At 31.8% G+C, this 14905-nt stretch overlaps 2 protein-coding genes across 2 annotated transcripts; both read left to right on the top strand.

Annotated features, from left to right (window-relative positions):
• The first annotated feature begins 215 nt into the window (after positions 1 to 215).
• On the top strand, positions 216 to 5131 carry LOC122595888 (transcription factor GTE3, chloroplastic-like). Its single transcript, XM_043768359.1, has 5 exons — positions 216 to 2209; positions 2323 to 2368; positions 2455 to 2574; positions 2684 to 2777; positions 4750 to 5131. The coding sequence occupies exons 1-4, from the start codon at positions 563 to 565 to the stop codon at positions 2743 to 2745; spliced, it is 1875 nt and encodes a 624-aa protein (XP_043624294.1). The 5' UTR covers positions 216 to 562; the 3' UTR covers positions 2746 to 2777; positions 4750 to 5131.
• Positions 5132 to 7216: 2085 nt separating this feature from the next.
• On the top strand, positions 7217 to 7955 carry LOC122598057 (signaling peptide TAXIMIN 1). The gene is made up of 2 exons (XM_043770669.1): positions 7217 to 7438; positions 7688 to 7955. Exons 1-2 carry the CDS (start codon positions 7323 to 7325, stop codon positions 7809 to 7811), a joined length of 240 nt encoding a protein of 79 aa, XP_043626604.1. The 5' UTR covers positions 7217 to 7322; the 3' UTR covers positions 7812 to 7955.
• The last annotated feature ends 6950 nt before the right edge of the window (positions 7956 to 14905 follow it).

The following is a 14905-nucleotide window of genomic DNA, read 5'->3' as shown; positions in this document are numbered from 1 at the left end:
ATATTTTTATCACGGTTTTTGTTTCAACTTAGAATTAAAATAAAAATGTCTTTTCTGTTTATACATGATTTGTTTCTCGTTGTCATTCTTCTTTCTTTTCTAAAAATATTTTTAAGTCGAGGATGCAAGAAAAGCTTGTACCGAAAAATGTTGACTTATTGACCACACATTACGTTAAATTAAAATCAACATCAAAACGAAGCAGGGCCAGCCAGCCAGCAGATCCGACCCGCAACAAAAGACACACGCGCCACCACCACGCGTGGGTAAACCTTGTTTCAATTACTCACAGAGTGACGGTCATCTCACTATCTTCTCTCAACTCAACATAATCCGTTCAATTCCATAGTCCACGTCATCACTCCGATCCTCCCTCTCCTTAAACACATCAATCCCCTCAATTTTATCTAACTCAATAACACAAAGGTATGTCTGTTTTCGGATATTACTATGTTTATTTTATATTATATATTCAATATAATCTATAATAATTGTTACTATTAATTTGTATGTAAAGTTAATCACTTTAATGTTTTTTTGTGTTTATTAGTGAATTTTATAAATGGGTTCTGAAAAGAATTTTAGTAAGAAGTCATTTAAGAATGTAAATAGTAATAAAAGTAATAAGAAGTTATCACAAAATTTAGGTATGGGTTCCAAGGGGAATTTAGGGGTTAAGTTTGGGTTTAAGAAGCAAGAGAATCGGGTTACGATAGAGTTAACGTCTCGGTCGAGGCATGAAATGAAGCAGATTAAAAGGAAGTTAGTTAATGAGCTTGAGTTAGTTAGGAGGTTAGTTAAGAAGATTGAAGGAGGTAGTAATAGGGACTTAAGTGTGTCGGGTTTGGATAGGAAGACGATGAATAAGAAGATGAAGTCTAGTGGTGGCGGCGGCGGCGGCGGCGGTGGTGGCGGCAGTGGTGTGGATGCTCGGTTTTCGAATAAGTTATTTAAGAGTTGTGGTGCGTTGCTTGAGAAGTTAATGAAGCATAAACATAGTTGGGTGTTTAATACGCCGGTTGATCCATTAGCATTAGGTTTGCATGATTATTTCGATATAGTGAAACATCCGATGGATTTGGGTACGGTGAAGTCGAGGCTTGAGAAGAATTGGTATAATTCTCCGATGGAGTTTGCGGAGGATGTTAGATTGACGTTTCAAAATGCAATGACGTATAACCCGAAAGGGCAAGATGTGTATGCTATGGCAGAGTTTTTGTTGAAGTTGTTTGAAGAGAAGTGGAAGGTTTTAGAAGCGGATTATGTGAAGGAGTCGAGGGTAAATGAAGTTAGTTTGCCAACCGGGACGAGAAAACAAGCACCTTCTCAGTTTTTGCCGGTATCGGACAGGATGGAAACGCCGGTACCTGCTGTTGATCATAGACCACAGGCTACTAAAGTTTCTAAGTTAGGTAAAAGTCCTTCGTTAAAGAAACCGAGGGCTAAAGATTTGAATAAGAGGGAAATGACGTATGAGGAGAAGCAGAAACTTAGCGTGGATCTGCAGAATTTACCTTGTGAAAAGCTGGATCATGTTGTCTTGATTATCAAGAAAAGGAACCCGACTTTGTCACAAAAGGATGATGAAATTGAAGTGGATATCGATACTTTTGATACTGAAACTCTTTGGGAGCTTGACCGGTTTGTAACTAACTACAAGAAAGGTTTAAACAAGAACAAAAGGAAAGCTGAATTCCCTGATCAGGAAAAAATGGACGCTGAATCTGAAGTCCCGAATCGTGAAAGAATTGAAGTTGAGTCTGAATTCCATGAGCAAGAAAAAATGGAAGCTGAACCTGAAGTCCCTAATCGAGAAAGAATTGAAGTTGACCCCGAAGTCCCTAATCAGGAAAGAGTTGAACTTGAATCTAAATTCCCTGATCACGAAAGAATTGAAGTTGACTCTGAAGTCCCTAATCAGGAACGACTTGAACCTGAACTCCATGATCAAGAAATAATGGAAGTCGAACCCGGACTTCCTGATCAAGAAAGAATTGAACTTGACCCCGGATTCCCAGATCAAGAAAGAATGGAAGTTGAACCCAGACTCCCTGATCAAGAAAAAACTGAACTTGAACCCGGATTCCCTGTTGAAGAAAGAATTGAGGTTGAAGCTGAACCGGAAGTCCTTAATCAAGAAAGAGTCGAAGTTGAATCTGAATTTCCTAATCAAGATATGATTGAAATTGAAGCAAACATACGGGACAAAGTGAGTGTATGGCTTTTTTTTTTCTTTCATTTTTTACGTCTTTCATATAGTTCATGGTTAACTATGGTACTGAAATACATCAAGTAATGCATTTGTTTTCTTTCTAATTTCAGAACCCAGAATTAGTTGTGGTCGATGCCCCCAAAGAAGTTGAAACAGGTGATCAGGCATTTTCAATTACTATAATTCGTAACTTAGTAACTAGAAAAATGGACTTATTACACATCATTGTACTCTATGCACAGATGAAAGAGTCTCTACTTCTCAAATCCCGATTGAGGAGCTGGTAGATGACCAGGTTGACCATGGAGACAAGTCAAGTAGCTCAAGCAGCTCTAGCAGTGTATCTGGCTCTTCTTCTAGTGGTATTAACATAAGATTTGGTTATTTATGGCATTTCTCCAAATTATATTAGGCACTTGGTAGAATTTATGTTAAGTCAAGCTTATCTGAAGTTTTCTGAATTAATTGCAGATTCTGATAGTGATAGTTCATCTGAAGCGGGATCTGATGCAGGTCATTCTTCCAAGGCATGATTGTAACTGATTTGGCTTTGGCAACAATAAAGGTACATACCATATATCTAATGTTTTTTGTTTGGGAACATTTTTCTTTGACTTTTAGAGTGCTTCTGCTTTCACTGTATTATATCTTTGTCTTAGCCAATGATATAAAAGGTATAAAGCAGCACGCGGTACTCTGGATTCTTTAATATATTGTCAGTTGACTCAGTTCTTGATAGTTTTTTTTACAGATATTCAATACTAAGAAGTTTTTACATCTAATGATCATATATGCTAATGTATAATGGATTACAATACCCGGTCTAATCTACTTGCCTAACTGTCCTCAGGGGTATCACAGCATAGTCATAAGTTTCAGTCAACTTATTCACTCTTCAGCTTGTGTTTTACTTGCATTTCACTAATGCATTATGTGTTACTTTGAATCTATTATCTTCCCCATATTGTTGACGATTGTCCTTTGGTGGTGTGATAGCGGAAAGTTTGATGTCTTCACCCTCCATCTTACTTTTCACTTGCATTGCACAATCCCGTTTCACTCTTCGGTAGGGGTGAGCAATATAACGATTTTAAACGAACCATATTCGAGATAACGGATCCCATTTAACTAATGAATAACATAACTTATGGTTTGGTTTTGAAAAATTGGATTGCTAATATTTGGGTTTGATTATGGATATTTATGTCTATAAAACTGAACGTATTAATCAAACCAATCCAGATAGGTTTTCACAAGATCTGATATATATAGTGTTTACATATATTTAACAATGGTGAAGTTAGTATCATTGGCAAGCACCATTTTTCAAGGATATGTTTTCAGTTCACGTCTTTGTTACTTCTTACTTACCTTATTTTCATGTGGATCCATCAATCAACCGATAACAACCTAGAATGTACCCAATAACCGAACAACTAATACTGAACAGTTAAGATTTCTATTTATCCGAAAACTTCGATTATTAGGGCCGTTTTAGGCCATAGCCTAACCAACCTATTCTTAGAATGTTAGCCCTACTCTTCAGCCTGTTTTAGGCCATAACCAATAACTGACCTAAATACCTAATATGTTCCTTTGAATCTATCCTTCTCTTTTCCATATTGTAGATTATTCTTCGCAGGCTGCAGAGTATGATGTTTGATGGGGGTGTATCTTGTACAAATATCATACTCAGATCATGCAGACTTAACATGAACTACAATAAACTAAATGATTTAACATACACATGAGTATCTTTTACAAAAATTTTTAGCCAGGAGCCAATTTTTTTTAACATACTCGAAAGCAGTTTGCTCGATGTTTATCAACATATAAAAGTAAACTAATCTTCTCAACAGTTTTATGAACATCATGAGGTTAGTATGAAGAAAGTCGGCTCAGACTGATTTACCTTTCGAAGAATAGCTGTTATTCTGCAAAGTTTTGTTTTACTAGATGTATGCCTGCGCTATGCGGTGGCGATGGTTGTAACGGCGGTGTGGTGATGGCGGTGACGGTAGTGGCGCCTGTAGTAACAGCTGTGTGGTGGCGGCGATGGGTGGTGCTGGTGTTGGCGGCGGCGACGGCGACAGATGATGTCGGTGACGGAGGTGTGGTTATGAATGTAAAAGTAATAGATGTAAAAGGGGGCAGTGTAGTTATTCTAAAGATTGAGGGATCTATATTGTAACATTTTTCATTAGGGGTAGTTAGATAAATCATAGATGTGATGGTAGAATCTAGTTGAAAGGTGAGGGGCATATTAGTCAATTCTACTATCTTTTGTTGATAGTATCGTATGACTAACTACCTCCAAAGTGACCTATTGATGAGACAACTTGATATACTCTCTAGATGCCTCAGGTTCAATTCTCATTAGGTAACATCTAGCCGTGTACATTTGTGAAAAAAAATAAAAACTCGCTCTTCCCTGGTAAACTGAATAGGGAAGGCCAACTCCTTTTACAAGTTTGGTAATATTTGATCTCCAAAATAACATCTGTATATTCTCTCAAATCCTTCTCTCTTTTTTGCAGATTTCTGAAACTGTACCAACCATCAAAGGAGTCGAAGTTGTTTGTAGGGACCCTTTTCAAGGAGCTGAAAATCGACAAAACACAGTGCCAATGTACAATTTAATGCACGAGGCGCAAATAGTTGCTGTATTATGCCTTTAAGTTTAGCGATTCTAAGCCCTATGAAAGGATGTGCTCTTTGTAGTCCATAACTATTTATGTTAAAACTTAGTATTTCTGTAATTGTATGTAATCAGCTATGTATTTCATAGTGTTTTAGCATTAACCTTAACTTGTCTCATGTTATTAAACTCTCTGTAGAAGCAGTCATGTTTTTCATAAGAAAATCTTGTAAAGTTAATTTAGTTCCTGAATTAGTGTCGTCGTAATTTTATTGCAAAAACTTGTATTTGCGTCCCTGTGTGTGTTAACTTATTATTATTTATAACTTGTCAAGAATTTGCTAACTTTTTTTATGATGTCATAAAAAATCTCAGGTTTTAACCGTACCAGGTAAACATTTTGGAGATGGTGGAGAATAAGGTCAGGAAACAACTATAGGATATCCTGGTAAGATGAGACCAAGTACTTTTGAGTTGAAATTTCCTTTGCTAGGATAATTTGTAGAAGAAAGATCACATCGGTTTATTCGTTTGCAATGTGATCAAAAGTGAAGATGATTGTCATACTTTAGTCTTCTGTAAAGTATTATTCTTTTGCTATTATTGTGGGAATAGTTGGGAGAACAAGAATAAGGAAGAAAGGCTATCACTAATTCACTATTTGTATATTATATATCCTTAAATGATTACTTGAGTATACTAAACTCTGTTTTAATATTGACACTTTCAATAAGATGATTTTTTATCATATCTTATAATAATACACGTAAACATAACAGCATGACACATCATTACATCAACAATTTCACATTCGAGTGTTTTTAGTCAAATCCAGAAAGATATTTAGGTGGCTAGGTGGCTAGGTGTTGATTATTAATGATTAAGTTAACACGCTAATACATACTTACCCATAACTATGTTAGTGAATGCTAGCAAGTACCCGTGTATAGCGACGACAACGATAATTAAGTACCCGTGTGTAGCGACGGCAGTGATAATTTTGTTGTGATGTCTGAACCTTTGTGTGTATATAAGTGTCAGCGCACACATATGAGTATGATATTTCTTAGAAAAAGGGAGAGAGATGAGGGGTAGGGGATGGGAAAGAATCAAAGAAATGGAAAAAATTTTAAGGAGAAGTTTTTAGATGAATTGAAAGTGGTTTTATAGTTAATGTATTTGCTATATTTTACTCGTAATTTTTTTTCATAGTCGCTATGAAATATGAGCAAGTACTAACACAAGAGTATTTATAGACCTTTCAACTCTGCTAATGATAAAAAATATTCATGGTTAAAAAGTGTAAATTATTAATGAAAAACAAAAAAATGTAAATTAATGATACTTTTTTTACAAATTATTAATACTAATATAACTATTGGCTAAAAATAATTATAGATTAAGTATTCAGGGGTAAAAAGTGTAAATTATTGATGGAATACAAAAAAGTGTAAATTAATGAGAATTTTTTTACGGATTAATATAAATACTATATTAATATATTGTATAATGATTATTAGGATTTTTAATTTATAGTTAATCTAAATGATGACATAAGCGAGAGTCAATTTGATGAAATTGGGCAATTTAATTGGTTAATAAGTCATTAGTTCAAGTGTTTTATAATATATATTAAGATTAAAATTCTAGTATATCTGGGATGTCAGAATCTAAAGAGATATCTTACAAAAAATATTGTAAGTTAAAGAGATGCTTTAACATGGGATGTTGCATTTATAGGTATTTTGTAGCCAAACAAAGTCGATGGTCCAAAACACACCAAACAAAGTCGATGATATATTTTGGTAAAACTAGTTGTGGCTTTTTTTTTTATCCTGAAAGTTGTACTCCCCACTTCAGATAAATAACTCGAAAGTTGTACTCCCACTTCTATATCTGTAATTCCTTATAAAATAAACTGGTTTTTCTATTTTGAGAAATTCGCCATTTTTTTTAATATCCCTAAACTACCACTAAATAACCTAACAAATATATTTAAAATGATTAATTTTTGCATCCTTTATTTTTTCATCTAATTCTCGACTTATATTTAAAATGATAACAATGATTAGATGTTTTATCGTCACATCTCATGAAAGTAACCTAAAAGTATTACCGTTGCAGAGCATCTCACACATTATAAACCGTTGTCGTTGTAACGTGCGAGCACTCTTCTGGTCATATATATGATAAGATAAAAACTCTTTAAAACTATTTATATATTTAGGTGTAAAATAAAACATACATACAACTTGAATACACAATAACACAAACCAAATAAACACACCCTTAAACTAGCTAAGGGACTATTTTGTAATTTACTAATAAATAAAATGAAATAACAAGTCTACAATATATAGATCTAGAACTAGAATAGAGAGTGAGAGAGATTGCGTAGTAAAGTAGAGTTATAAACACATTTTTCTTTCCTTTGTATCATTATCCGTTCACTTTATCAAACAAAACAAAAAAATGTGTTGCGCCTTCGGTGATGGTGATTGCAGACCTTTGGCTTTCTTACTTAGTCTCCCCTTTGCTTTTGTTTCTCTTATTCTATCGGTCATCGGTGTCTTAGTCTGGATCGTCGGGTACGTACTACGTTTTGACTATTATATATACATGTATAAAAGCTACATACACTCGAGAGGGTGCAGCACAACATTTTCCTTGTCATATTTCTCGTGTTAGTTAGTATAATTCTATATAAATTTGCCTTTGAACCCCTTAATTTTATCGGGTTTTGATAATTTTGATTATGATCACGCTTAACAAATGTTGACTTTATTACACCTAGATACATATAAATATAATTTCTCAAAATCTTATGTTACGTGCAGGTTGTTGTTAACGTGCATATGTCCATGCTGTTTATGCGTAACTGTGTTGGTTGAAATTGGAATTGAGCTTATTAAAGCTCCTTTTCATGTCATAGAATGGTTCATTTCCAAGATTCCTTGTTAAGTTAATTAATATTGTACTATTTTGTATTTTTGTACTGTACACTACAATAATATATACTTTGTAGTGTACAACTGTACACTACAATTAATGATACTTAATCTCATCATTCACGAGTTTCTTTTCTGAAAGATGAGATTTAGACCACATATTTCTTGTTAAATAATCTTTTTGGTTTCATTTTTTTTTTTTTTATTTATGTGTGAGTAATTCTTGTATTTTTTTCGTATGTATAATAATTTTGGACTTATGATATTTATTTATTTATTATTAATTAGTGAATAATATAGTATGTTGTTTGGTATGATTTTCCGGTAGTATAGTTATATCCGATCATTTTTTCTTGAAAACTCTCACCGGCCAACCCATTTTCAGATCAACACGCAATTAATGATTCTCATAATAAATACTCTTTGGCTGTGGCTCTTTTTAATGAATTTCTGGGGCAATGAACAGCAGTGTCCTCACATTCCCACCACGTGCTCAAATGAAAAAAATAATAATAAAAAATTGGATGTGAGGCTACGATGATGGAACAGTAGCAGTACAAATGTTTTCCCCTTTCATTTATTAAATCTTAAATTTATATTTAATGTGCTTATTTAGGGTGTCGTTCCATGTATTCAATTTATAAATTAGGATAAGTATCCTGGAATGTAATAAACTTTGGACGAATGTCTATAATATGAAATAACTAAAGTTTTGTATATTGTATATAAACAACTTTAAAAAATGTTTATTGTATGTAAGAAAACATACGTGACAACCACATAGAGGTGTCACTTGTCTGATTTTAATTGGTTGAATACATTTTCTTACATACAATAAACATTATTTTCGAGTTGTTTACATACAATACACACAACTTTAGTTATTTCTTATTATAAACATTCGTTTCAAAGTTTGTTACATTACAAGATACTTATCCTTATAAATTTTATCGCAATCAAAGACATAAAACATAATGACTTGTGTCATCACGTACTAACCATATAAGTAGATGTTAATGTTGCATATGTTACATTTAAACTTTTACGAGCATGGTACCCGCGCAATGCGGCGGCTGTAACGGCGACGACGGCATAGTGGGGTTGGTGACGCATAGTGATGACATCGATAATTGGTGTTGAGTGGTGTAAGTTGATGTTAAGATAATAAAACTATTTTATAAGATAAGGACTTAGAATGTAAATTAGCAAGATAAGGGTTTAGGATGTAAATTAATTCATTAAGGGCAAATTTGGTAATTTATAAAAACCCTTCCATTGTGGGGCGTTTATTAAGGACATTTTGGTAATTTCGCATGTGACATGTTGGTAACACTTTCCATTTTGAAGGGGGTGTATAATCTTTAATAAGGAGTATAGATTATAGTCTATACATAATCTACCAATATATTAAAACATAGTTGTGTATTCTTTTGATCGACATTTGGCGTAATTCTTGCGCGACATATGTCACTTTTGATGTAACTAAAAGATTTTTAATTCATAATTACCTAATTGTAATCAAATATTAATCTTTCTTTATATTTAATATAAAAATGATTTTTAATTGACACTTGGTGCATCCCTTGCACGCCATGTGTCACTTTGTTCTAACTAAAAAAATTCTTAATTCATATTTACTTAATAGTAATCAAATACTAATCTTTAAATTATATATATATATAATTTATATATTAGGTTTCCATATATATGATTTATGAAAAAATTAATAATGTCAACACCAATACGGAATACAACTATCTTAAAAGATAAGATATATGTTAAGTTTTAATCATCTAATTAAAAAAATATATTATACAATTCGTGGGGTTTCATATAATAAGTGAAAGGATCTGTAACCAAACTTAGGTATCTAACAGACATATTTCTAATTCTCTATATAAATATAATTGTATTATCATATATTATATAATCCGTACACCGTACGGGCATTAAGACTTGTAATATTAGATACAAATAATAATAGATGATAAAATATTCTATATTATATTTTGTAATCATCAAAATTAATACTCGTATAAGTTTTCATACCTATTCAAGGATGCATATATCGACCGATATATCGGTGATATATCGGATATCGGCCTTCAACTGATACGAAATATGGGTTATCGGCTGAACTTATCGTTTTGGTTAAATGTCGGTCAATATTGGTCAATATCGGTCATTTCGGTCAATATTGGTAAAAGAAAAGTTGCCTTTTTTTAAAAAAAAAACCACGGGTTAAAACCAAAAATAGGGTTTCTGACTTTAAGATTAAAAGGTATGTAAGATTTGTTTCGTAACATAGCAATTAAGATTGAAAGGTATGTAAACTTATGTCAAGTTGTATATATTATTAGTATATATATATATATAAATTTTAGATAAATTCCTTTACAATTTAGGGAATCCGATATATCCCCGATATATCGCATATCGGGGTTCGGCCGATACGATACCGAAAGCGATATTTACAACCTTGTACCTATTGAATTGCGTTTAAGAAATTTAATATGGTGGTATACATTTTGTCTATGTAAATAAAGATTTTCTCATGTCCGATCGAATACGTATTTAAACCATTGTGGATATATACAAGGTATTGTTTGTGGTATACTAGGTATTGTGGAATCTCCTTTTAACATCAATCGAACTAAATGGTTACAATTGAAGCGTGCAATTACACATATATTATATGGTGGTGATCTTAATGGGCTAGTAAAAAGTGGTAAAAAGAGTATTAAAAAAAACATGAAAAACATTAGAAACGAAAAAATAGAGTGTTATTTTAAACAAAGTTGAAGATAAACAAAAGGTAATAAAGTTGATTAAATATAGAAAATTAGGTATTGCTTTATAAAGTATAAAGAACAAAAACTAGTGGTTTGGAGTTTTTCTCGTGTCTCGAGTCACTGTAATTGACACAAGTTTTTTCCACTATTTTTATAGTCTTCGCAGTTAACGCTTCGGGAAAAGTCTAAATTTTGCTGTATTGTTTAACTTCTAGATTTATTTGTAGTTGTACTCGTTGCTTCTAGTACCTTGTTATTTGCTTGTCGTTTTAAAAATAAATAAATAAATAAATTTGATTGTATTTTGAAAAGATGGTGTTTTCTTTATTAAGTATAAAAAGTCAAAACTTTGAAAATGGGCTAGTGTTTTTGAATAAAATATAAAGAAAACAATAGATAATAAAATAGATTATAGTTTAAGGGAGGGTATTATTGTATGAATTATGGAAATACAAGATAGTACTAAATTTGTTGGACCTAAAAATATGATAATTTTAAGTAAAGTTTAAAAAAATTACGATAATAAAGTTATGAGTTTTGTTAATGACAGCCCTTAGGGCTGTCAGTATTAGTTAATTTGATGCATTAAAATTTGTATTTTGTCTTGCGAAAATTCAGAGGGCGGTTATTGATATATAAAGTACAACTTTTTATGCATGTAATAAGCTGTTAATGACAACCCTTAGGACTGTCATTATCATTTTCCTAAAGGTATTATTGTATAGAATATTAAATGAAAACTGTTAAGTTGAATTTAACAAATATACTATTAATATTTTTTTTAACATTCGGTCGGGATACGACATCAGAATACCTAACTATATAATAGTGAAGTCTTGCACGTACCCTTACAAGTATTCGGAGGGAAAACTCCAAAACTTATCATCCCTGGGATCGAACTCAAGACCATGGATAAAACCGAAAATATGTTACGCCTTCGGTGATGGTGATTGCAGACCTTTGGCTTTCTTACTTGGTCTCCCTTTTTGCATTTGTTTTCCTTATTCTATCACTCATCGGCGTCATAGTTTTGATTACATATATTGATATATACATGAGCAGAGCTACATAGACCACCTGCTCACAACATTTTCTTTGTCATATTTCTCGTGCTATATAGTATAATACTATATAAATTTGCATTTAAACTCAGATTATATCGGGTTTTGATAATTTTGATTATGATCACGCTTAACAAATGTTGTGACTTTACACCTAGATATATACACACAAAAACACACACACACACACACATATATATATATAGATAAGAACCGTCTTAAAATAAAAACACGGTAAGAACACTTAAAAACTATATTTTGATGCATTAAAAGTCCATAAAACTAACATAGTGTATAGCTAATTATCATTATTTAAGTGTTTAACAGCACATTGGTCTATCAAAATCGAGAAAATCATGTTTTTTGTTTTGTGCATCCATCTTGGATGCATATTCATCAAAATTATACATCCAACAAAAAACATGATTTTTTAAGATACGAAATACGTTAAAGCCAAACACGAAATAAGAAAAAACCAGGTCGTGTCGTGCTAACAGGTCTGTGTCAGAAATTGTCAGCTCTAGTTTTATAGTATTAGTATTAGTATTATTGTTCTTTAAGATGTTATTTGTTTATTGTGTATATTTTTTGGATTTGTGATAATTATTTATTTATTGTGAATATGTCAGTATGTTGTTTGGTATGAATTTCCGGTAGCAAATCCGATCATTTTTCTTGACAAATCTCACCGGCCCACTCAGAGCAACACGCAAATAATGATTCTCATGATTAGTAATTACTCCTTGGCCTACAAAGTTGGTGGCTTATAATAAATTTGTAGTCAATGCTATTTGTGATAAATTTCGTGTATCAAATTTTAAATTTAGAGTGCCTATTTTTTTTTTAACGTTCGATTGGTTAGAGTCTATACGTCCCAATTGTCAGCCCCGTCTTTCGCGCAGGATGTCATTCGAATTTTTAAGGAATCATGGAGAGAGGAAAACCTTCTATTAATCCGCCAAATGACACGACAATAAATATAAGTAAACCTTACCCCATATGATTCGAACTTGGGTCTCCCCAAACCCAAGACCCTCATGCATGGGAAGACTGAGATTCCACTTAGTGCGCATCGATACTTGTAAAGCTTACTCTACTATACACTAAATATTATACTAAAATTAGCTCTTAATTAAGTTTGAACATAAAACCTCCATACCATTAAAAACGATAAAGCCTCTATCAAATAGACCAAAGAAAAATAAAACAAAAATAAAAAATAACTATTTTATTTAAACCACTTGGTCTAAGATCAAGTGGCCACCTGAGACCTTCTTTGGGGTTTTAGGGAAGGGGATGTTGGCTGAGAGACATGTTATCGCACCCTTGGTCTCCAGGGGTACCTTTGGGTTCCAACCGCTAGCATACCGTCCGCTTAGATGTCTCTGTTAGGGTTTGAACCACTAAAAAACTAACACGCTGTTCTAAAAATAAAAAAAAATATTTTATTTAATAAATTATTTGGTTTGGTTTAGATTTTTAAATATAATTAATCACGTACAAGTTAAAAAATAAAAAAATAATAATTTATGACTCGCTCTTCCATCCTTAAACTGAATATTGTTGATGTCAGTATTAATCTCAATATAAATCAAATATACTAATAATCATTATCTGAATATATTAAAACAAATGTAATTTTATTAGTATTTGTACAATAAGTCTCGTTGATTTACATTTTTTTATTAATAATTTACACTGTTTAACCTTATTAAATATTTAATTTATACTAGTTACATTTTGTCGCCATCAACTGAAAAAAACTTTTTAAATTTTTCATCATATTTTTCATCATTTAATTAGTTCAAAAATATTTCAACATATATAATTTATAACCTTTTTTATTTCACAAAATTTTAAAAATATATCAACTTACATTTTCAATGAGTCTTTATAAATCAAAAATATTATGTATGTAAAAAACTACTTTTTAATATAGTTAATTTAACCTACCGTATATATATATATATATGACATTAAAATCTAAAAATTATAGTTAAATAAATAATTAAGTAATAGAAGTAAGAATTGAGAAAGAAAAATAGACAACTTTATTAATGAGAAAAACGATTAATGAAATAAGGTTATAATGTGTTTTGTATTTATAAGCTAAGAGCCTAAGAGTTAGAGTTTAATTCTAAGTCTAATAAAGAATTGAATCTATATATAATTCGAAAAGCTAATTTAATAAAATAGATAAATTAAAATGACACGTTACGATGAAAGATTACGTCACGTGTCGTTTCAAGCACATCTCAATTTTGTTTTAGTTTATTGGTAGATAATAATTATTTGTGGTAGAGTTCTTGGTTTGGGCAAATCTATCATGTTAACTATCGGGCAGGCCATTTGCATTTTGCAATGTGCCATATTAAATAATGAAGATATCGATATCAAATGATTTAATAAGGTGAAAATGACACATACACGCATACAGCAAAGCTAATGTCGCTAGCTTGTCCTTGTGATGTTAAGAAAGAAAAACATAATTTTGAGTAGGATATGTACATGGTACAAAATGCGTCTTAACCACTCTTGGGTTTTAAACCGAAATATGATTAATCAAGGTGTAATATTATTGAAACTTAAACAGCACTGCTATATATATATATATATATATATATATATTTTGTTACAATCCATTTAAAAGTTGAAATTAAAGAGGAGACCTTCAAAAATAGACTTTCATGTTACATATGCAAACAAAAGTGAAATCTTAAAGAGATCGAAAACATATAACATAATTTTAACAACTTTACACTATTTAGAATACTATTTAGGTCCTCGATGCTCCACTCGAACAAGCTCATTATGCCAATATATAGTGATCTTCCACCTAGTGCACTTGATGCATATATATTTCAATCTTCCCCATTTTGTATCGGAAGTGATATTCGTATCACATAATTTGATAAGTTTACCACTGTTGTGCATTGCATACTTGTACAGTATGCTATGAAACATGTACAGTGTGGTAAATGCATCAAAATATGTTGTATGATTATCACTTCCCATTTTGTATAGTCGTCTAAATCATGGAAATACAGAGCATACATAAATCATGCATACATAAATATTGTGGGGCTCCTGACATGGAGCTTGTTAGGGCTGGTTATTTTAACACGAAATCTATTAATAAGACACATGTTCTTACTTGTGTTTGGTCTATTATGTTTTATCAGGTTTGGACCTGTAAGACCTCTTAGGCTGTTAAGATTCGTGTCTTAACAAAATCTAACATGTTAAGAGACCTG

Source organism: Erigeron canadensis, chromosome 4 (genome assembly GCF_010389155.1).
Source record: "Erigeron canadensis isolate Cc75 chromosome 4, C_canadensis_v1, whole genome shotgun sequence".
Classification (NCBI taxonomy): Eukaryota; Viridiplantae; Streptophyta; class Magnoliopsida; order Asterales; family Asteraceae; genus Erigeron; species Erigeron canadensis.
This window is presented reverse-complemented; position numbering and strand designations above follow the sequence as displayed.

Bases quoted from the DNA above. Each gene is read 5' to 3' on its own strand.
- LOC122595888 (XM_043768359.1), top strand. From the start codon at position 563: ATGGGTTCTGAAAAGAATTTTAGTAAGAAGTCATTTAAGAATGTAAAT. The intron at 2,369-2,454 runs GTGATCAGGCAT...CTCTATGCACAG, and splicing joins CCCCAAAGAAGTTGAAACAG to ATGAAAGAGTCTCTACTTCT. The intron at 2,575-2,683 runs GTATTAACATAA...AATTAATTGCAG, and splicing joins ATCTGGCTCTTCTTCTAGTG to ATTCTGATAGTGATAGTTCA.
- LOC122598057 (XM_043770669.1), top strand. From the start codon at position 7,323: ATGTGTTGCGCCTTCGGTGATGGTGATTGCAGACCTTTGGCTTTCTTA. The intron at 7,439-7,687 runs GTACGTACTACG...TGTTACGTGCAG, and splicing joins GTCTTAGTCTGGATCGTCGG to GTTGTTGTTAACGTGCATAT.